This window comes from Rhamphochromis longiceps, linkage group LG22 (genome assembly GCF_057381845.1).
Source record: "Rhamphochromis longiceps isolate RC_006_pf linkage group LG22, R_longiceps_female_GT1.1, whole genome shotgun sequence".
NCBI lineage: Eukaryota > Metazoa > Chordata > Actinopteri > Cichliformes > Cichlidae > Rhamphochromis > Rhamphochromis longiceps.
This window is the reverse complement of record NC_140577.1, coordinates 16,350,786-16,373,496: the sequence shown is the minus strand read 5'-3', so window position 1 is coordinate 16,373,496 and position 22,711 is coordinate 16,350,786. Positions and strand designations below refer to the sequence as shown.

The window sequence follows — 22,711 nt, the reverse complement described above, 5'->3', positions numbered from 1 at the left end:
GAAAAGCTCCTGACGGAGAACTGCGAGGCTCTCTCATTGGGCGGCTTGTGCTGACGTCACGCGTTAGTCACAAGTCGGAGGAAGCGGGAACTCCGGTCGCCTCGTTTTGACTCGTTTCCCCACGCCGAAACGTCTGCTGCTGGAGAAAAAAAAAGCAAGCAAAAATAGCGGACAAGGTAAAGTACTTTTTGAGTCAAGTGTCTAATGAAGATGACGGGTTACTGAGGCCTTTGTTGACACGAGTTTAATGAGGTTAATGTGGAGACAAAGGTTTTAAAAACAGTTCTCGGTAAAGGCAGCAGAGGCTAGCCAAAACTTTGAGACCGCAGCTTGGGTTTCTGGTTAACAAACGGCAGGATTGCGACAGCTCCGATTTATATTCTGCTTAATCCCGACTGCGTTAACTAATCTCAACTAGTCTGAAAATACCTGGACAGCAACTTGGTTAACTCCCAATAGACTTGAATCTGCTTCTCTTGCTATAGTCGCTGCAGCTGGTTGAAACTTTAGCACGAAGAAACCACACCACTTAAAGAAGCAGGCCTCATTTTCCCCCCAGCTGTGCAGTCACATCTGTATCCTTCAGCACGAGAGGCAACCCATTGTTTTTTCATTTAAAATATGAGTGGGGCTCTTTTCTTTTTTCTTTTTTGTAAAAGCATGCCTCTTTTAAGCTGTCCTTCTGATGTACTCATCTGTAATCCTGCTCACTCCCACTGAAAATCTTAACATCTTCCGCTCAGACTCCTGTCTTTCTGTCAGCAGGTCTCACTATCATCTTGTAAACCTTCCCTTTCACTTTTTCTTCTATGTTTATGTCACAAGTCACCCCTGACACTCATCTACATCCTGCCTGCAGTCCTTCGCAGTGGTTGAAAATAAAGTTTATTTAAGATGATAATATTTTCTTTCTTTTTTTTAAATCTCCAAAGTCGGGAAGTTGCTTTGTTACAGCAGCTTAAACTTAGGTTAAACACAACACACGTAACAAAATGGTATAAGAAATTGTGTGTAAATCAATAAAATATGAGTCCTATTCTGGAAATGTTGGGACACTGTGTAAAATGTGAACACAAACAAAATGCAAACAGTGATTTCCAAACCGCATAAGGCTGTATTTTATTCACAATTGCAATTTTATGTACCCTTTTCTTAACAATGGCACTTTTTTTCTGAGTTTAAACATTAAATATGTTTTATTGTGTTCCTTTTATGTATAGGTTTTTTGCGATTGAGGTTGTAAAATACAGTGACAAACATCTGAAGTAATCCTGTCTGTAATAATATAAATACATTAAATGCAGGGTTAAATTAGACAGTACCTTTGTTGGCAATTTCAAAAGGCTGTCCATTAAGATAGTCATTTAACTGGCCCTTCATTTTTACATACATATTTTGTTTAAGGCACATTAGACACCAGAAAAGTCTTATTTAAGTGTAAATAATAAACACAAGTTTCTTCTCATTTCTTGACTTATTTTACTTAGCTTGTCTTCTTTTACAGATCCAAAGCTGCAAACATGGCCTGTGAGAAAGAAATTTGGCAAAAGATTGGAGAGGGCTTTGTCCAGGAGTATTACAACCAGTTTGACAATACCAATAGGATGGGACTGGGTAACCTTTATGTAAGCTTTCCAGATGTCTATTCAGTTCCATCACGCTGGATGTTAAAAATATTTTGAGCCTATAGTTATGAAAGAAAAAATGTTTCTGCAGTCTCCTGATGCCTGTCTGACGTGGGAAGGATCACCTTTTCAGGGGAGAGAAGCTATAACTGGCAAACTAGTAGTAAGTATCTTGTTTTAGCAGGTTGTTGGTCCGGCATGCACAAAGAAACTCCATAAATGCTGCTTCTAATCCAGGTTATGTTGTGACTGTGAATTTATTAATAATATTTTTACGCCTCTCCTTTCATCAGCACATCAGTCTAAACAATAATATTGTTCACAATTCACAGAACTTGCCTTTCAAGCGCATTAAGCACATCATCACAGAACAGGACTTCCAGCCCACAGTAGACAGCTGTATCCTCATCATGGTGTTTGGACAGCTACAGGTATTCTATGATTCTTCACATTTTATTTTATGTTTTTTATTCATCTGGCTTACTGATGAGCTTACACCATGTCAAGGCATCTGCAGTAAAATCACTTCTCCGACTACAGTTTTGGTCAGAATTTATTCAAATGTACACAAAATGTTCTCACTAATGGGTCTTTTTACCCAATTTGTGCTCAGTCAGAAAAGATGAGGAGGAACAAATATCAGTGGCATTGTGTATATCATGTGACCTTGTTCACCCCAAAAAACAAACAAAAAAAATAACATTTACATTTTATTCTAAAATCATCATTCAGACCTGCAGGTGTCATTGTTTTGAGTGTTGGGATCCAATACTACTCTCTCTGAGAAAGCAGCTTTTGTAGATTGCCCCCTTGTGGTTGGAAGAGTTACATTTTTAAATCCAGTGAAATGCAGGGTGGCAGGGAAGTTTTATGTTTATTTTCATGATAGTCTGGCTGTGGCAGGCTGCACTTTCCCAGTACAAATGACTGTTTCACTTTCTGAAGAGCATGTAGATAAATGATGTGTTGCAGTTCATTAAGTGTTTGATAGAGAACTTCTTACCAGTGTGTGTGGGTCTGCTGTTTTTACTCTGTATGTTAACTCTGAACAACATGTATGGCTTCTACATTACAATACAATGTGCTTTATTATCATTACTGCAGTGTTTTTAGAGTCCTAATGAGTTATGCTGATGTGATTTAAGTTTATATTCCTGCCAACATTACAGTTTTAGTTTTTCACGATTTTGCTGTTAATTATTTCCAACAGGTAGATGATGATCCACCGATGGCCTTCCATCAAGTGTTTATGCTGAAATCCCAAAACTGTGCGTGGGCATGCACGAATGATGTGTTTCGACTGGGGATACACAACATACCAGTGTAGTGATTTGGATTAGTAGGTTCACATTCACTTGTATCCAGTTCTGAATTCACACTGCGGTGTCATGCTGCCACTTCTAGAAAGATATTCCACATTTTTTTGGTGTTTACAATGCATGTATTAATAACATTTCTATTCAAATAAAGAATTTATTACTCTAAACTACAGTTTTGTCTTGCCTTCCTGTAACAAATAGCTCTTTTTTAGTTTAATCTCTTTACTCATAGGTGTTGCTTGATGTCTAATAGTGCAAGTGAGATGAGTAGGTAAAAATCACGGTATTAGTCATTTTCGGAAGTTTTATCGTGCTACCCGTACCACGTGTTGTTTTAAAGGTGAACTTCTTAGTATTTCCGCTAGGGGCGCTATACCCCCGTATGTGGGGATTTAAAGTGTCAAATCAACAGAGCTACAACTACGTTCGCAGGGTTATGGCACCGAGTACAAGCTAGCTAAATAAAAAACCCAAATCCAGTCCTCAGAATGACTCCGACGGTGAAAAAGTCATCTTCTCAGGTACTGGAGCTCATTACTATCGGCCTGAAGCACAGCTAGCTTAAACGTTTATTGTTACTGTGTGTATCGAGGACGTCGGTTGTGTAACTAGGTTTGTAGCTGTGTAGTAACCTTACCCTTTATTGAAACATGGGGAGCTAAAGCCTTTGTAGCTTCGGAAAAGCATATTTTTAGCTAAATGTGACAAATAATAGGGTTTACGGCAAGTTTTAGCTGTGAAAGTGCTTTCCTGCTCGTGTTAGCTGTCAGTCACGGTGTTTGAGGTTAAGGAAATAACGACTATAAATAAATAAATCAACTAAAGCGTTTAAAATGTGTATGGAAGGCGACCAAAAATATCTTGCTTTATTCATTTATGTTTTTCAAGTGGACACGTTAATGTTATGTCCTTTGTTTTGTAAAGAGTTAACGCGCAAGCGCAGTGCTCCGTGTTGTAAGTAAAGGGACAATCCGTAAAACGAGTTGTGTGTAGCGAGAGAAACAGCGACTAGGAGTCAAAAATGCAACAAAAACGAGACAGACACCAAACTAAATGTAAAGGATTGTTTGCAGAACGGCTTCAGAGAAGATGATACAGCCTGCCAGAATGGCTTGGAGACGGAGGAAGAACCTCTGCTCCGAGAGAACCCCAGGCGGTTTGTCATTTTTCCCATCCAGTACCGAGACATCTGGAAGATGTACAAACAGGCCCAGGCCTCTTTCTGGACCGTGGAGGAGGTGGGTACTGTACTTTGAGTGGTTTACTGAGTGATCTTAGGAAGAAAATATTGAATGCAACAATGTCTAACCATCAGGTTTTGACAGTTGCTGCTGCTGCTACTTTCCACTGTGCACATATTGATATCCACACATGAAATGAAGGAACTGAAACAGGTGTGCTTTTGATGGGTTTTTTTTTTTTAGGTCGATCTATCCAAAGACTTGGCACACTGGGACCGTTTGAAGGCAGAGGAAAAACACTTCATCTCCCACATCTTAGCCTTCTTTGCTGCCAGCGACGGTATCGTCAATGAGAACCTGGTGAGACTAGTTTGCAGGCCTCTAAAGAAATTTCAAGAATATATATTTTGCATGTAGATTGAGAACAAGCTCATTTGATGCATTGGCAGCTGAACTGCAAAATTAATGAAACTGATATTACTAGAAGCCCTCAAAAATGAAGTCACACATCAAGAATGGCTATCAAAAGATAACCGTACTTGATGCGTTAACATAAATGCAGATGGCACTCTAAATTTTTTTTTTTTTTTACTTGGTGTGGTTCAAGTGTTTTGTGGGACTTGCACGCTTCATCGCAAATGTTTTTAATCTACACAACAGGTGCAGAGGTTCAGCCAGGAGGTGCAGGTCCCTGAAGCGCGATCCTTCTACAGCTTTCAGATCCTCATAGAGACTGTCCACTCAGAGATGTACAGTATGCTCATCAACACTTACATTAGGGACCTGAAGGAGAGGTCAGTTACTCGTGGTGGCTCTGTTTTATTTATTTTTTATTTTAGCAAGTCGGAAAATAGTTTTTGTGTCGTGTTTATGTTGTAATGAAAGTATGAATCCTTAACCCGCTTCTGTATGAGGTGCTTTTGTAAACTTTCTGGAGATTTACAACAAACTGTAGCACCTGGGGTTTAAATACAGTAGACCTAAAATTTCAACGCAGAGTGTGTTGTTTACAGAACAAAAAGAGGAAGTTGAGGAAGTTAATACACAGCCTGTCAGATTTTATTCAGCAAAGTCCAGCAAATCATCATTTACCCAGCTTTATTTTTTCATAATGGATGATAAAACTTGAATCCTATCACATTCTGCTTATAAATATTATTCATGTAGCACCATGAAAGCATGCATTAAAGATGCCTTGTAATTAATCTTTGATTGTAAAGTCAGTCTCACCTAGTAAGAATGTTTTACATCTGTTTTAAAAAGTCTTGTTTGGCAGCATTTATTTATTATATTTCAAGACATGTAAGCAGTTCAACAGGAAATGCTTCCAGAATATATTCAGACTGCAGCCTTGTCTCACTGACAGATTAAAAGCTGATAAATAGTTCACTGCATGTTCAGAGAGTCTAAAGACGTAAACGTAGGCAAATGAGTGCTCTCCAGTTTGTGCTTTGAATGAGGAAACTAAATAGTTTGTCAGACAGCTGTGTCAGGCCCAGCAGGAGGGAAAGGGTCAGAGAAAGGCAACTACCTGGTGACTGATCCACTGTTTAAGTTACCTTTATTAGGTGTTCAGAGTTTTCACTGAGCCTGGTTTCTGGAACAGACTCCTGCACCTGTTTGTCACAGGTTAAGTCGAGACCGTTCTGCGGTAACTGCCGTTGTTTTCCCAGCTGCAGCAACTTTGATGTGCCTTCAAACAACAAACGTCACTCATCAACAGACTGTTTACAGATGCTTTTAAGTCTAAACACTCAGCAAACTCCATGAGTCTTGTTGCATTATTTTTACCCTGTTCCTGAGTGTCTTTGATTAAAGACAAACAAAATAAACTATTCCCTACATATTGTTACTACAGTATAATTACACATTAAAAAGTCTTTAGTTCATGTGTTTTCATGTTTGTGTGTTTTAGGGACTATTTGTTTAATGCCATTCAGACCATGCCTTGTGTGAAACGGAAGGCAGACTGGGCCCTCCAGTGGATAAACGACAGCAAATCCACATTTGGTAAGGGAGAAACAAAACTTGACAAAAACACGACAACTGAAAACTAAATATAACATCAAACTGTCCTAGAAGGAACCTCGTGTTTGATCACTTAACAGTCATTTTTGACGTTTGTGCCCCAGGGGAGCGGATTGTGGCTTTTGCAGCTGTGGAAGGCATCTTCTTCTCTGGTTCATTTGCTGCTATCTACTGGCTGAAGAAGAGGGGGTTAATGCCTGGCCTTAGCTACTCCAACGAGCTCATTAGCAGGGACGAGGTGAGACTAATTCACGCACAAAAATATGTGTTCTGATGTGTTGAAAGTATCCCTGAGTTGTGAGCGAATCAGACATACTTGTGGGTAAGAGAAGCAGCTCATATTTAAAATGGAGGTGTGGCATCTATGTAATTATTCCTTTCCAAATGACAGCGTAGCACAGAGTGTTTTCCATCTAGCTTTGTCTGTTGTCAGTCTTATGTGACTAAATGAGTAGATGCACATAATGACCATAAGTTTGAACTGCTGTGGAAAACCTTCAGAAATAGAAACAGTATGTCTGCCCTTACCTGCATTGTCATGCTTATAACTGGTATGACTCCTTAACTTTGTGCAGCAGCCTCAGCGGCCAAATTCATAAGAGCTGTATAATTCATATATGCTGTAAAGACAACATTGGTCTTTAAAAATAAGTCAAATGATAAGAATAAACATGAAAGATTAAACAGCAATCATAAACACCAATATACTGTCAAAGCTGGCAGCAGAGTCATGACTGCACATTCACCTCGCTCTTTGGAAAATGCCCTCAGACAGATATTTCCCTGTTATAGCAAACACTGTACAACAGCAGCTCTGCACTGGCTGTTTTGAGAGTCAGATTTTCAAAATATCTTATTGTTATAAAAAATCAAGAGCCTCATATCAACTAACTAGTTAATATAACAAGTTTTTGGTCATTTATGCTGACTGTATGGTGGCAGACTCTGAAAACACTGCTTTTACATCTTGCTGACACCCGGTTTTCTTTCACTCAGCATTCACTGTGTTGAAACTAATCATCACCCTATTAATTAACAATTACAAAATAGTAGTTGTTGGACATGCAGTTCTCTTACAATTCACCAGGGGGTGCTGTATCAACCATGACCATCATTGTTCTTCCTTGAGATCAAGCTGATGTAATAAATGCTGTTGTGTAAACACAAGTCTCCTAAAATAAACCTGGGACTAAGTACACCATGAATACACATTTTTTCAGATCAGCTGTTCTGACATGTTTTTTTGTTCTTTGCTAGGGTCTGCATTGCAACTTTGCCTGCCTGCTGTATAGCTACCTGGTGAAAAAGCCATCAGAGGAGAGAGTCAGAGACATCATCACCAAAGCTGTTAGCATCGAACAGGTCAGCTAATGCTACACATTACATACATTATATGCTTGCTTATTAAATGCTATTCACCTCATATTCCTGTTCATTTTGTCTGCACTAACTCACATTGCAGTGGATCAGTTGTAGCTTTACAGCAGGGGTGGGGGAACTCCAGGCCTCAAGGGCCGGTGTCCTGTAGGTTTTAAATGTGTCCAACACAGCTGATTTAAATGGCTAAATTACCTTCTTAGCATGTCTTGCAGTTCTCAGGAGGCCTGGTAATGAGCTAATCATTTGATTCAGGTGTGTTGATCCAGGGTGATATCTAAAACCTGCAGGACACCGGCCCTTGAGGCCTGGAGTTTCCCACCGCTGCTTTACAGCATGACATTCTGAAGCAATAAAATCTTAATAGGTCGTACCAGTGCTATAAGTCACTAATCGTTATTATTCATATACAGGAGTTTCTCACAGAGGCCCTGCCAGTAGATCTCATAGGAATCAACAGTTGCCTCATGAAGCAGTACATCGAGTTTGTGGCTGACCGGCTTCTCACTGATCTCGGACTGACCAAGGTAATGCTAATAATCATTCGTTCAAAACCCTCTGCACACCGGAATGGGTGAAATTAAACCTATTTTTGTCTTTTTTCCTCATTTTTTTTTAATCCAAGGTTTACCAAGCTGAAAATCCATTTGACTTCATGGAGTCTATCTCACTCGAGGGGAAAACCAACTTCTTTGAGAAACGGGTGGCAGAGTATCAAAGATTCGGAGTCATGTCGAGCATGATGGACGGTGAATTCACACTAGACGCAGACTTCTAAAAACTGACATGGCATGTTACTGTAAATTTGTTACATTCGGTCAACCTATTTATTTATTTCCATACAGTTATTATACAACAGAGGTTTTCAAGTCTTACTGTAATACTGATACAGTGCTACGAAGTGAAGGCTGTACTCTTTTTTTGTTGTTATTGTTTTTTGGGATGTTTTTTTTGTTTTGTATTAGAGATGGAGAATTATTTAGCAACCAGTACAGTTTATAAGTAGAATGGGTGAGCATCAACATTTTGCCATCATGATAAAATAATGAGGGAGGTGACATAAATAGTATTTCTTTCCTCACTGAGCATTGTGGATAATAAAAACACAGAATATATTTTTACTTTTCTGCTTCGTGTTGCTTGTTTCTATGGCAAATTGCTTTAATATTTTCTAACTTTTAAAATACAATAAAAAATGTTTTGCCAAATATGTGTAGGTGTTGTAAATGAATGCAAGAGGTAAATGTTTGTACAGCTGAGAACCAACAACAGCCTTATTCTCAAATGTAGGTGACAAGAAATAAATGTGATGTGGGTCATTTTATGATTGGTGGACAATGTGGGCTTCAAAAATTCAAAAAGGACTCTTTATTTTCTAAATTTCTTTTATGCATGTAAGAAGAACAAATAATAAACCATCCAAAAATATTATTTCAGCTCAGGCATCAAAGCTACACTTTTTATGCAATACTTTGGTTGCTGTATGCTGTGACATGAAAAAGTGGACTTTATAAATATTGTTTTAGAAATTATTAACCTTTAAATTAAAGATAATCACCGTCATACTAAATATTCATACAGTTTCATTCATTTAAACAACTTTCAGAACCTACCTTTTTTTGTAATTTTAGTATTTATCTTTGAGTGTTTGTTGAATACATTTTTTTGTACACTTTTCAGAAAATAATTGAAACTATGCTACAAAGGCAATAGATTACTCCCTTGTGAGCTAAGAAAAACATTTATGGTTATTTTATTCAAATTATAAAGCACCAGGGTTAATATTAGAGTAACAGTGTTGCACAAGATAACATGGATGAATGGATTTTTTTTTAATTCACAGATTATGACATAAGTCTAACTCAAACAAAATACTCAGGACCACGGATGTATTGTTTAATAATATTCGGTATGTTGTTAACATGTTTGTACAGTAATGTTTTATATGTGCACTCACGGGATTTCGAGCAGCTGGGTTGCAAATCAGTGCTAATATTAGTGTTCTCTCAGAAATAAAACGTGAGCTGTGTAATGTAATAACGCATGAAAGTGAAGGGTAAATGCAGTTAAATGAAATAAAAGAAAGAAATTTCAAAAAATTAATTTGTTGTCTTTTTGTAATGTGGGTTAAACTGGTTAGAGTGACACAATCTAGACATAAAGATCGGATAAACACAAAATTTGTCAAAGATTTAGTGTTTTTGGAGTTAACACCTGACTGGATTGTGTCACTTCTTTTTCGTCTCACTGTTTTATCTCTTTCTTTTAAGGCTTAACAATTACAAGAGTCTATCAACACAAAGCAGAAAAAGTGGGTTGTAACTGATTTTAGTTGTTATATTTTTAAGTTGTTATTTTGTATTTTTAAATAATTGTTTGGAACCACTTTTTCAACAACTACGTGTACATTTAACCTCAGGACAGGTGTCATTTATATAGCATATGTGTTTTAGTATTTTGTGCATGGGTAATTTTCAAATTCATGGGTAAGACAGAAAAGCTCCTGTTCTTACAGAGCGGCTCGTGTAAGTGCATGATGCTGTCCTGGACAAACCTGTGAGTGTGAGCTTTTTAATACTGAGCAGATGTAGTATTGATATGCTGCTGTTTGTAGCCTTGATGTTAACAGTCAGATTAGATTAGCCACTCCTCCGTTAGCACGGGCGCTGGAAATGATAGCTACAGCTAGTGTATGCGCAATTTTGAAAGATGGCTGGAGACTTGCGAGGTCTTGCGCTGGAGAAAGCCGAGCTGCTTTCCAGCCACTTGAAGGAGCTGCTGTCTTCGGGACAGGGATATGTTCGGGCTCGATTCGGGGTTGACTTGGGTCTGAAGCCCGAGCTGTACCCGACGTGGGTCATCCTGTCCACGGCCGCGGCGGGTCTTCTGCTGCTGATCAGTCTGTCGTGGGCCGCTGTTTGCGGCGGGCTGCTCGCCGGGAAAAAGCGAGGATCCCCGGTCACACACGGCAGCAGCAGGAGCAGCAGCAGCGGCGGCGGCGGTGAGCCCCTCAAGGCCGGTTTCGCTAAAACTGCCAAACCAGAAGAGCAGAAGAAGAAGAACAAAAAGAAAACGGTAGAAAAGGTACCGCAGGCAGCCTTTACTTTTTTTTTTTAAACTAACTTTATTTAAAGTAAACAAGTTTACATATAAAATGCACATACACATACAATTACATATACAAAACCATGAGCACATACAAAAGGGAGAAACAAGGAGGAAAATCTAGCATCTGAGTCCACACAACGTTCAGCAGCCTTTACCGAGCCGTCTAATCACAGCGAGTCAGTCACAACACGCGCGGGTGTTCATTTAACTCCTTAACCTAAGTGCTCCCTCTGCAAAACAGTTCAGTTAGACACTTATTTTATTATTTTATTAACAAAAGCGGTTAAGTTTGGCGTTAGCTAGCCAGCTAGCTACCTGGCATGTATGAATTGACGGTCGTATAGCTCGTCGTATACTTTGTTTACACAGCACAAATTAGGCCATCTAGGGACAATTCCACGACCCACTTACAAGTGACAAAAATAAACCCGTAATCTAACTGCATATGGATGAAGGTAGGGTATTTTATTAAGAAAGGGAAGGTGTTATCGGTGTTTGCAACCACCTGATACTCCTGTTTAGCTAGCTAGTTTATACGTCATCGTTAGCCACCTGAAGCTTCAACTTTCGCTTTGATGAGTGAAAATGGTTTTAAAGACGTCCGCAACCCAGGCGCGCTTCTTTGAAGCTCGTATTTAGAAAGCGATAATCTGTTTAACCTGTTAAATATAACTTTTAAAACAAGCTAACAGACAATAAGTGTGTTATTAACCAGTCATATAAGGCTTAATAATTTAGTGTTGACGCAAAAACTGTCGTTTTTATTTTAAGTAAGTTGATATTTTCTTTAGCACTCCCTGTTTTTCTGGGTTGTCATGCTGTATGTTTCTTATCTGTGTCTTTTCACCCCTCCAGAAGTCTCAGTCCAATGGGCAGCCAGTGACTGTGGCTCAAGAGGAAGTTAAAGTGGCTGAGGCAGTTTCTAAGCTGCCAGCACAGATCAAAACTGAGAAGGTATGATCAAAATTAAGGAAATGTGAAACCAGTGGTGGGCAGAGTAGGCGCAGCATTTCCCTGAATTGCTCAGTTTTGTTGATGTTTTGCAAGATAGTTTTATTACTGGTGACATACTGCTAAAACTCCACTTCTGTGCAGTGAAAAAATACATTTGGAGACTACTGTTGGGATGATAAATAATAAAAGACATTAAGTGCAGTAAAGTTGTTATTATGAGGTAACTTGATTGTTCTTTTATTTCTGTCCACAGAAACCGGAGGTGCAAGCCCCGGTGCAGGTGAAGAAGAACAAGAAGAAGAACAAGACAGATGTGAAACCAGTTCAGCTTTTGTCTTCAAACGATGGGAAGGAACCTGATGACGGTACAGCTCAACCGTTGAGGCGGAAATGTCACAATAGCTTCTCATTTTCAAAAGGACATTTTAATATTATGCAGAATGTGCTTCTCATGCATGTCCTGTCATTCTGATTGCAGCCAGACTCTTTAAAATATAGTAATGAGCAAATATCCTTCATAGTCCGATATATACCACATTCCCTTAGAATGTCGTGTTATTTTTGGGGTGCATGTATGTGTGTGTCATCCAGGTGTGTGGGAGACAAAAGTCAGTAACCGAGAAAAGAGGCAGCAGCGCAGGAAGGAAAAGGGTCCTGAGGACTCTGGCGGTTCAGGAAGTGTGGAAGCATCAAAAACGCACGTGGAGGCAACTGTACCAGCAGCAGTTAACAAGAGGAACAGAGGAAACCATGGTATTCATGTAGAAGGAATTCACTATGTTTAAATATAGTCACCACCCACTCTTTTAGCTACACCTGTTGAGGTGCTCATTAACACAAGTATCTAATGAGCCAGTCACATTGCAGCAACTAAGTGCATTAAGGCAAATGTATTTTATTCTAAAATGACAGAAGAAGGTAGCATATTCAGTATGCAATTTTGATATATAGTCTACCCGCATTATCACACAGTATTATGTGGTAATAACCCTGTTTCCAACCCTGTTTCAGAGTCTTTTCATTCAAGAACCACTGGAAAGGGAGATACAGCCAGTGAAGCCGTTAAAGACAAAGGTAAACCATTTTTTTATGAGGCTCTCTTAAACGTGAACTTATTCAGAGTTTTAAGGTATCACAGAGGTGATTTTCAAGCTGCTCAGTCCAGTGAAATTTCAATATTGCTCGTAAGTGTTGTTTTCTTGTCAGTGAACTGGTCTGAACTCCCCTCCTGTGACATATTTTGAACAAAACTGTTACTGAGGGACTCTGATGGTCTTTCCTGTTTGCATGTTCCCTCAGTTTCCTCCAGCTGGAGGAAGGAACCTTCGGTCAATGGTGGAGGCTGGAATGATATGTCCTTGAAGATCCCAGGTCAGATGAGCACTATGGAGGGAAACAAGTGGAGTGCTATCTCAGCAGCTACACATTACAGGGGCCAGCCAGAACCCCAGCCGTGGGCTCAGGAGTCACAAGGTACCATCTAGATCTGAGTAAACCTTTTTACACCACAAATGTAGATATTAATAGTTTGTATGACATAAGAGATTCTAGACTGAACATACTGGAGGAGATTTCTCTCTACACGAAACATTAGAGCTGATAATGAAATGAAATGACCTTTGCCCCTTTTCCACTAGTGCAGATTCTGGTGGTCAATCTAGCATCAGTTTCAGCAGAAGAGAGAATAAAACCAGGTCGAAAAGCTGGCGCAGGCATAGCAGTTTAAACTCAGTGGCTGTGAGAGACCCTACTGCAAGAAACTCATCAATAATTGGCAGATGTAGCCCACAAATCCTCTAAATTCTATGTAAAGATCATTTCTTAATGCTTTCCAAGTGTGGGCTAGTTCTCAGAAGACACTGAGACAGAACTGGCTTTGTCACAGCACTGGCACCACTGACATAAGGTCAGGGTGTAGTGAAAATAAAGACAGTCTGTTAATGAAATTATAACCTGAGCTAACATTTAGTAAGCAGCTATGACAGCAGGTTAAATCTTTGAAAATTTAAACTTGAGTTAACTGCTGCCTCAACAAGGGCAGCCCAAGTAATAACCCGGCTTGTCCTGATGGATTATTGTCAGACAAACCTTGTGGATGTCAAGCTCACTGTAAGCCTGCCAAGGTAAACACAGTGCATTTATCATGAAACTGAGCAGGATGTTTGGTAAAACTAGAGTAGACCTTTCTTTGTGTATAATGTGATTTTGATTTATTTAGTTATTTTATCTCCAGGAGACTGGATTTCATGCTGTGAGGTGTTCAAGAAAACATGCCAGTGGAAAAAAGACAAGATACTCCAGCCTCATATTAGAAACCATGCTGTTAACGTTTAATCTCCGCTGCAGTTTGTTTGCATTCCACCAGCATAACCTGTCTTTCTGTGTGCTGTCAGCAACAGCGTGGAGTGGCATTGATGGCCGGATAAAGCCTGACCTCAGCCCAGTGTCCTTCTCCATGCTGGGACTAAACACCACAGGTTTGTCACCCAGTCACACACCAGACCTTTCAGCTGTGTCCACACTGGAAGCGAGTCGGTGACACTCGGGAAAATAAGTGCTGCTGCCAGCACAGAGTGGGCGGGACCCAGGATAAGGCTTGCAAATGACGGAACTGAAGTGACTAACAATGAAAGCTCGTGATGCCGTTGATTGGCATGTGACCTGGCAGTAAATACATTACAGGGTTACCAAGGCAACTAGATACAGAAATGTCTGCAAGCAACCAGCCATCAGCTTCAAGGCGATTAATCGCTTCCAGTGTGGATGCTTATTGATTGATTGATAATTGTCATGGCTAGATTAATGAGTCTACGTCCCTCATTAAAATAAATAAATTAACAAATAACCTTCTGTCTCATACAGATCCAATTTCAAATTCAGTGGATCTGCAGTGGGCAAGCCGCCCTAAGGTTAATGATGAATGGTCAGGATTCAGTAAGTAGCTATGCATCAAATCCTCCTAAAAAGATTCTTCAGGTTTTTACCATCTAACTATCTTCCATCTGTATTGTGTGATTTGTTTTTTTAGATGGGATGGCAGCAGCAGATCCCAGCTCTGACTGGAATGCCCCAGTGGAGCATTGGGGAAACTATGAAGAGCCCCCCGTGTTGGTGACACCAGCTCCTGTGCAGAAAGAACAGCCTGTCCCCAATAAGGTTTTTGTTTTGTTTTGTTTTGTTTTAATTCTGGCTTCTTACTGTATTGTTTCTATTATAGGCTTCACATAAATTGATCTGTATGTCTTATTGTTGCGTCAGGTGTTGGAGGATGAGAGGGACACAGAGGATCCGTCCGGCGGAGAAGCCAAATCGAAAAAGAAGAGGAAAAAGAAGAAGAAAACAGAAGAGGAGGCTGCATCTGACGCTCAGGTAATAAACCAAACCAAGCTGATAAAATCAGGTCTTCAAGTGAATATTTAACCTGTTGTAATATAATCATTTTTTGGGTTGTAGACGGTGAGCACGGCGCACGTAGTCAACACAATACCCAAACCCCAAGAGCTTCCTGCACTGCCCTCCAAAAGGCAGAATGCCAGCATAACCTCCACTCAGAGTAGGTTTCAACATCTCTGACTCCAAATCTGTGTTCACTGTGTTGTAATCATTTCTAAGAGCGGCTTGTTTAGGTTTCATTTAAACACAAGTCACTATCTGTGGGTATATACCCAAGGTCATTATTTCATAGTTATCACGTGACACGCCCACCTGGCGGGCAAAAGCAGTACTGCGGTCCTTTGCCCTCCAGCCATCCATTGAACATCTTTCAGTTTCACTTAGCTAAAATCCCAGAGAGTTGCTGTTCTATCGGATGCACTAATCAGTACTTCTTTACAGCTGCCAGAAGGGCGGCACCAACTTGTCAACACACCTCTCCTAACCCTGCCTTACAGGCCAACCCTGCTTTCCCACAGCAACCCAGACTGACAGTGGCAGCTCATTTAAACTTTAGGAGAGATTTAGCTTACATTGGAAAGACACTTGGTCAACTTTACTATAATGACACGTCGTTAATGTGACAAATTAATAATACTGAAATTTTTCTGGCCCAACACTGTAAAAGTCCCAAGTTAAGAAAATGTAAGATTTAACTTTGGTTGACTTTTTTTGAAGAAAAAAATCTAAGACCGTTTCTGTTTTACTCTGTCCAGCTCTTCTTGTAATTACGGTAGGGTTATTTTAGCAGCCTGTGCAGCCTTTTCCTTTGTCTCTACATTAATGAATGTACTCACACAGGAAACATGCAGACCAGCTGAGTGTATTGTTAGTCATCCCACATGATGCTGTTCAGTCAATCAGATCATTTATTCAGAGCACGTGTGAAAACCGAATAATACACATTGTTGAAACACTGTTGAATTTACTTTTGTTTGAGGAAATGTTCTGTAACTGGATGCCCTTAAATTTCAATTGAAAAACTTTTTTTTTTTTCTTTCATCTCCGTGCAGAGAGGTCAGAGCAGATTGCGGAGCCTCCGAAGTTCTCCCAGAAGAAAAAGGTCCGAAGGGAGACATGAATTCACCTCACAGGTCCAGACAAAGCATATGCAAATGATTGTTAAACGTGTCACATGCAATAATTACCAGGTACACAGTTCAGAGATCAGTTTCACAAACAAAAAAGTAAACAGGTGGAAGGTATCACCTGCTTGGCGAAATTCAGAGATGAAATGTAGTCCTATGGACTGAAAACTTAACTAATTTGCACTATTTGCTATACTGCAAACAGAGTGGAGTTTGGGGTGAGGTGGGCTTTTAGTGGAGGTACATATTTAATGACAGCAAAGGTGTTTTGTTTTGAGACTTTATTTGCCCCCTCTGAGAGTGTATGTAATTGTTAACCCCAAAAAATAAAACGGGTTTTAAATTTTTATTTCTTTTGTGATTTTTTTTTTTTTTCTTTTCTGTTTTTTACCAGAACACCACACTTTTTGGTTCCACACAGTGTTGCACTTTGTTTTGATTTCTGTGCAGCAGCCCCCTATGAGTTATTGAAAGGTTATGGAGCAGAGAAATATACCTATCTCACTCACATGCCCATATGTACACTGACAGATTAAGATACTCCTGCTCTTTATACTGGGTTTGATGTGACATCCGTCATTAAGAGCTGTAAGGGTGTTCAGGTGACTACTACCATTAGACACATTGATTGGTACTGATGGGTGCTACAGGACAGTGATGTAGCTGCAAAATGATATAGGCACTTGGCAACTTTGCTTTTATATAGGAATACAACCAGGTGAAAACCAGCCTAGTCAAGTCCTATACTGGAAAGAGTTGTGTCATCGCCATCAGTGCAGACTGACTTGGATTAATTGCAACATCATTCTAAAACCTTCAGCAATCTGTCTGAGAATAATGATGTTTGTTTGAAGACACATTTGCGAATGAAAGTGGTCGCCCAGAGGCTGAGGGTGTTCCATGCTCAACTTTTGGGCGACCAGTTGGTCACCACAACTACTTGCAGTCGTTACCAACATAAATATTAAATAAATCCAATCACCAGGCAACCCTAAAAAGAGGCTGCTGTCCTGTTTTTTTACTCTTGCGTGACTGAACCACAACTCACGGCTCTGTCAGCATACATATGGCATGTGAGTATTGTTTTGAGATAGGTTTGTGTATTCTTTTGTCTAATATTTCTGTCATTTGAGTGAAAACACTCTGCTGTAGGGTGTGTAGTTTGTGCTTTTAATGACTGAATGAGTGGCAGCTGTGGTCAATGTCAGTTACACTGGTGTGAAAGGCATCTTAGCCATAGAAGCACAGCCATTACTGTCCAACTCCTAACTGTACACCTGTCTAACTGTATGCACAAAACCCAGCTTTGCTACAAATAAATGAAAACACTTCTGTCTGAGCTTCAGGGTGTCAGAAGGGAAATGTTGGGAGGCTGAAAGTTAGTAAATGATATGATATATAGTCTTTTTGAATGACAGATTGGATTTTTGATATTAAACAACTGATTCTGGATCCCCATTGGAGACTTAACTGTACATCTAGGCTGCAGTAACTGATATGAACCACCGGGAGGCACTGTATTGTGAAGTTACTAGTGGGATTAAACTATACTGCAGTAGGACTACAAATGTGTAATCCCTGTACTTTTATAAACAATATCGCCCTGAGTATGTCTGTCTTTTATCTGACTGGATTGTATTTAGATTTTTTTCCATACCTAATGATCACTTCTGAACTCTTGTGATTTTTTTTTAAACATTTCTTCCACTTTTGTGCTAGAAAAAGCCATGCCATATGTACAGATTGTAAGGGCTTTTTCCAGTTCTGTAATTGCACTGTGCAAAAGGCTGTATTTGGTTCCTTTTGATTTTGAAGAAATGTTTTTATCATCTTTTGCATATTGTGAACTATTTTAATCTTTTTAGTTTGGACCTTTGTTCCAAGATGTGTGATGGGCTAAATGTTTTTGACCTAAACTGAGAATGAGGATATACTTAGAGATATGACGTGGAGCAGCTTTAACTCCACATCTATTTGATTTTAAACAAGACACACACACACATACATACACTCACAGAATTACAGACATATATAAAAGGAATTTAATTCCATTGCCTTAACTTGTAGTTGTATAGAAAGTGCGTTGGAGTCCTTTTTATAGTTTCCATCCAGTTGCAAGTTTTGGTGTCAGAATTGATTTAATTTTGCATGACTTTGATAATAGAATGAGATAAAGTGATCAAACTTTTGCTTTAAATGTTAGTACTTGGTCCACTCATAGTACCACTCAGTATCTATACTGTAATAGCTTTCTGTATGGAGACGAATTGCAGCTTTCATGTGGGCATCCAGTTTAAGGGGACATTACCATGTTTTTGTGAGATGTAGTGCATCAAGGCATCGATCAGCTGATGGTGGTAGTTGTTGGTAGACCTGGTAGATTGCAGAGGATAAAGTGATATGTCACTGTGGTTTCAGGTGCCCTTTTGTTAAATTTTTACTGATGAATATGATGATGACTCAATCAACGTATTTATATACTTGTCTCTAGGAAATGTTTTTTTGTGAAGGGTTTTGTTTAATGAGGAGATAAAAATGAAATTTCTATGTTTGTTTGGTAAAGATGAAAATTAAATGAGAAGTGCTTGTATCACATTGTCATGGAAATGTTTTTTTTCCCTTCCCTTCATATCGTGAAGAAGGTTTTTGGTGTTATTAACTCTTTTAAAAAGATTCTCCTAACATGAGATTCTCATGTGAAGTGTATTGTTGATTTGATCGATTACCTGTGCCTTAAACAGCTGCTTTGCCACTTTTCTTTAATATGTAAAAATTAACCAAATGCGAAAACATACCATCCCTGGCCACTTTATTAGGTACACCTGTTTAACTCCTCATTAACACTATCTGATCAACTAGTCACATGGCGGTAACTCATTTACACATGTTGGAATGGTCAAGATGAGATGTCAAAGTTCAAAATGAGTATCAGAATGGGGAAGAAAGGTGACTTTGAACGTGACATGGTTGGTGGTGCCAACCAACTATTCTAGGGTTTACAGAAGATGGTTCAAAAAAAGAGAAAATATTCAGTTAGCAGGCCAGAGAAAGACAGGCTCAAATAACCACATTATGACCAAGGTATGCAGAAGAGCTTCGCCTCAAATCTCACAGCAGATGAGCTACAGCAGCAGAAGACCATGCGAGGTGCCACTCCAGTCAGCTAACCAAAATAACCAGGGTCACCAAAATTGAACCAAAAAACACTGCCTGATTTAATAAGTCTCAATTTCTGCTACGGCTTTCAGATAGTGGTGTCAGAATTTCATGTAAACAACATGAAATAATGGATCCATCCTGCCTTGTATCAATTGTTGAGCTGGTGATGGTGTAGTGGTGTGGGATATGTTTTCTTGGTATACTTTGGGCGCTTTAGTACCAACTGAGCATAATTTAAATGCCACAATTACCTGAGTATTGTTGCTGACCATGTTGAGTCCTTATCTCAAACATATAGAGAGCACCTTTGAGGCATAGTGGAAAGATGGAGTCACATCATGGATGTGCAGCCACAAAATCTGCAGCCACTGCTATCATGTCAATAGGGAGCAAAATATCTGTCCAATGTTTCCAGCACCTTGTTGAATCTATGCAATAAAGAATTAAGACTGTACAGGAGACAAAAGAGGGTCGCACCCAGGACTACCAAGGTGCACCTATTGAAGTGACCAGTGAGTGTATGGCATCATGAAAGAAGTCTATTGTATGATTCCATAAAACAGTTTGCATGGTTACCAGGAGGCTTGCCTTAAATTTATCTTCCACATTTAGCCAGGATAGCTGTTTATGCTTCTTGTAAACATTTGTACAGCAAGAATAATGAAGAGCTGGCTGCTCTGTTCAATGCAATTTCAGGGTTTTATTTTGGAGGGGGTTTTAAGATGTTTTTTAAAAAGCACTTGACCAGATGATCAGCCAGTAGCATGCTCCAGATCTGATATATATATATATATGAACTATATAGTATTATTAATTTGCAGCCTTTTAGTAATGCCTTGCAAGTCCAACACATAAATTTTCCTTACTACTAATTTAGGTGATGCATATGTTGCATCATCAACATGCATACTTTTTTGACATTATCTTCAAAATACTTTTCAAAAAATTGAAAATAAAAGTAGCCCTTAACTACTGCCTTGTGGAACACCGCAAGCTTTCTTTTATAAAAACTGCCTTTAAAAAGCACTCACTCTGCCAGAGAGCTAAACTTTTATCCAAGTGCAGACTTTGAGAAATGTCATATTTCATATTAGCAGTTAATAGTTTATATACTGCTATATGTAGCCTATACAGATGGTAGTCAGTGACACTGAAACATAGAAATAGTATTACTAATAGTGCCATGTTAACCATCAAGTATGGAATGGCTAAATCAATAAGTAATGTTCAATGGTACCATTACTCTGTTTACTGTTGTTAACAGTTGTTAACAGTTCCCTGTTGTTCGTATTTTCTTTCTAATGTAGTTTGTTTGCCGTCAAAGTAATCCCAATTCTGGCATGATTAAAGTGAGGACTCACTGCTTGCTACAGTACAAATCTGTGTCACTAGTCAGGACTCTGTCAGACCCTGGCTACAGTGACCCTCTTGCGGCCAAAACACTGCATCCGTCAATGTGGTTAGGCAGTCGCGTGGCACGCTCACAGAGCCTGACCTCCTTCGCTTCATCTCTCTCCATCCTTTATCTCTCAGTTCATTTAGGATTTGCCGGCTTTTAATCTCTCACAATCTCTGGCTCACTGTCCATTCGCATTCACTTCAGTGGACCATCATGGTTTTTCCCCATTCTTCCCTTTTTTGGGGGGATTGTTGTGGGGTTTTTTCTTCTTTTTTGTGTGTGTGTATGAGAGGCAGATGTATTAATAGAGAAGGTCACTCTGTAATGGATGGTACTGTGGTTGCTAAAAGCCTTGCTATGAAAAGCATTTGCTAATGCTGCTTTAAAAAAAATCTATCCCTGTGTCTGAAATGCAGAGGTCTGATTCAGCTACAAACTGAAACAAGAACATAGCAACTTGCTCATCTATTCTAAAAAAGAATAGACAGTTGGACCGTTCCTTTGTATAATAAAACTTCCGACACACTCACAATTAATATGGAAAATCTATTCAGCCTGGAAAATGGGACCATGACTTTGAGATTTTGTCTTATTCCAGCATGTCTGATCGGTGTTAAGTCATGGCAGCAGAAGAGGAAAATCCCCTAATGTGCCGATGATGCTGTCCACCCACTGGAGCTTAGCAGAGCTGTGGTCACTGGCCCATCTGTCAGGCTTGGTCTGTGATGTTTGCACAGACAGAGACAAAATGGCACAAGATTAACTGGAGTTTCATGCTCTTAACATTACAAAAAGCACATCAATCTATAGGTTTTTGAGGCTTTTGTTTAAGCAAGAAAAAAATGGTGCAATGAAATTATCTCTTTTGGTTTCAGTGTTAAGCATATGGTGTCAAAAAAGAGGGCCGTGACGGTCTCTCTTGACCTGTTGTTCCTTTTTCTGAACACAATGCTTTTTTGATTAAACAGATTTAGTTAGAAATTTATATATTGAAACCTGAAATAATGAAAAAATATTAAAAAAAACAACAACAACAAAAAACAAATCAGTGATGAATCAGTAATGTTTTTGGCATAGCCACACTTTTTTTTTTTTAACTTTTTTTTTTATTAAATGGTCGTGAGCAATAGGCTTTCTGATGGTTTTTCAAAGTTTTTATTTGGACATTGGGTGCATTTTCTCTTTAAGTCCATTCCTTGTACCTGACCATGTTCAGAGGAATGTTCTTTGTTTGTTAATTTACTTAACACTGACCTATGAATCATTTAAACACAAAAAGGCACATAACTCAAGGGATGAACCTGAGCTGTCTACACATAACATCTTACCAAAGAAATAAATTTGAATTGTATCTGTTGATTGTACTCTTTTACTAGCAGTATTACTGTAATACTAGCAGTCTGTCGTAAAAAACATCATTTATCATCAATAAAAAAACAACTCAGTTTGACATTTAATAGTGAAGGGAAACGGGGACAAATGGCTGAGGTATGCCAAAAAAAAAAAAAAATCTGCAATCACAGATCCTGTGGTGAATCCATATTTGAAATATCTGATTTAAATCAGTCATGGATTGGCCTTCCCAAAGCTCAACATTATTGAAGCAGTGTGGGACAAAAAAAGGTAAGAAAAGGTAAGAAAAGGTAGAAGAGCTTTAAAAGGCCTTCAGGAAGCCTGGAGAACTATTACTAAAGACTACTTAAAGACATGAAAAGAAGGTTTACCTAAGAGAGTTCATGGCTGTGTTGAAGAATATAGGTGGCTGTTCTAAATATTGACTTTTAAGGTCGTTGAACTGTTGAATTGTTTTGTTCTTATTTTTAATGCTGAGCTTTTTCTACTTTTTTTCTATTACTTAACGTTTTGGTTGTTTTAACAAAGGAAATAAAATTAAGCTATATGTGTCGTGGAAGATAAAACTGGACAAACAAAGAGCTGCTGAAACATTTCGTGATTATGAAGCGTTTGCATCCCGGCCAAAAATAAATAAATCCTCCCGTGGTCACGTGACTCCGGGTGAGCCAGATTAACGGCTCTCTGT

The 22,711-nt window shown here is 39.1% G+C and overlaps 3 protein-coding genes across 4 annotated transcripts; all 3 read left to right on the top strand.

The window, feature by feature from the left end:
• The first annotated feature begins 35 nt into the window (after nucleotides 1-35).
• LOC146643803 (nuclear transport factor 2-like) lies at nucleotides 36-3,111 on the top strand. The gene is made up of 5 exons (XM_085396119.1): nucleotides 36-176; nucleotides 1,505-1,625; nucleotides 1,717-1,788; nucleotides 1,958-2,056; nucleotides 2,836-3,111. The coding sequence occupies exons 2-5, from the start codon at nucleotides 1,521-1,523 to the stop codon at nucleotides 2,950-2,952; spliced, it is 393 nt and encodes a 130-aa protein (XP_085252245.1). The 5' UTR covers nucleotides 36-176; nucleotides 1,505-1,520; the 3' UTR covers nucleotides 2,953-3,111.
• A 198-nt stretch (nucleotides 3,112-3,309) lies between these two features.
• Nucleotides 3,310-8,374, top strand: rrm2b (ribonucleotide reductase M2 b). Its single transcript, XM_085396402.1, has 9 exons — nucleotides 3,310-3,465; nucleotides 4,018-4,182; nucleotides 4,369-4,485; nucleotides 4,786-4,919; nucleotides 6,041-6,135; nucleotides 6,258-6,391; nucleotides 7,411-7,515; nucleotides 7,944-8,057; nucleotides 8,156-8,374. The coding sequence occupies exons 1-9, from the start codon at nucleotides 3,433-3,435 to the stop codon at nucleotides 8,306-8,308; spliced, it is 1,050 nt and encodes a 349-aa protein (XP_085252528.1). The 5' UTR covers nucleotides 3,310-3,432; the 3' UTR covers nucleotides 8,309-8,374.
• Nucleotides 8,375-10,128: 1,754 nt separating this feature from the next.
• On the top strand, nucleotides 10,129-18,702 carry mtdha (metadherin a). 2 transcript variants are annotated; one of them, XM_085396226.1, is made up of 12 exons: nucleotides 10,129-10,614; nucleotides 11,494-11,592; nucleotides 11,846-11,957; nucleotides 12,184-12,345; nucleotides 12,604-12,666; nucleotides 12,892-13,065; nucleotides 13,992-14,069; nucleotides 14,455-14,526; nucleotides 14,621-14,748; nucleotides 14,851-14,961; nucleotides 15,046-15,145; nucleotides 16,038-18,702. In XM_085396226.1, the coding sequence occupies exons 1-12, from the start codon at nucleotides 10,240-10,242 to the stop codon at nucleotides 16,103-16,105; spliced, it is 1,542 nt and encodes a 513-aa protein (XP_085252352.1). In that variant the 5' UTR covers nucleotides 10,129-10,239; the 3' UTR covers nucleotides 16,106-18,702. The 2 variants fall into 2 exon arrangements, with proteins under 2 accessions (XP_085252352.1, XP_085252351.1); XM_085396225.1 differs by having other exon boundaries at nucleotides 10,136-10,614; nucleotides 13,986-14,069.
• Nucleotides 18,703-22,711: the final 4,009 nt, after the last annotated feature.

Coding starts and splice junctions, on each gene's coding strand:
- mtdha (XM_085396225.1), top strand. CDS start 10,240: ATGGCTGGAGACTTGCGAGGTCTTGCGCTGGAGAAAGCCGAGCTGCTT. Junction 14,749..14,850: donor AACAGCCTGTCCCCAATAAG/GTTTTTGTTTTG, acceptor TTGTTGCGTCAG/GTGTTGGAGGATGAGAGGGA. Junction 15,146..16,037: donor CAGCATAACCTCCACTCAGA/GTAGGTTTCAAC, acceptor ATCTCCGTGCAG/AGAGGTCAGAGCAGATTGCG.
- LOC146643803 (XM_085396119.1), top strand. CDS start 1,521: ATGGCCTGTGAGAAAGAAATTTGGCAAAAGATTGGAGAGGGCTTTGTC. Junction 1,626..1,716: donor TGGGACTGGGTAACCTTTAT/GTAAGCTTTCCA, acceptor ATGTTTCTGCAG/TCTCCTGATGCCTGTCTGAC. Junction 1,789..1,957: donor CTATAACTGGCAAACTAGTA/GTAAGTATCTTG, acceptor CACAATTCACAG/AACTTGCCTTTCAAGCGCAT.
- rrm2b (XM_085396402.1), top strand. CDS start 3,433: ATGACTCCGACGGTGAAAAAGTCATCTTCTCAG. Junction 3,466..4,017: donor TGAAAAAGTCATCTTCTCAG/GTACTGGAGCTC, acceptor GATTGTTTGCAG/AACGGCTTCAGAGAAGATGA. Junction 8,058..8,155: donor CTGATCTCGGACTGACCAAG/GTAATGCTAATA, acceptor TTTTAATCCAAG/GTTTACCAAGCTGAAAATCC.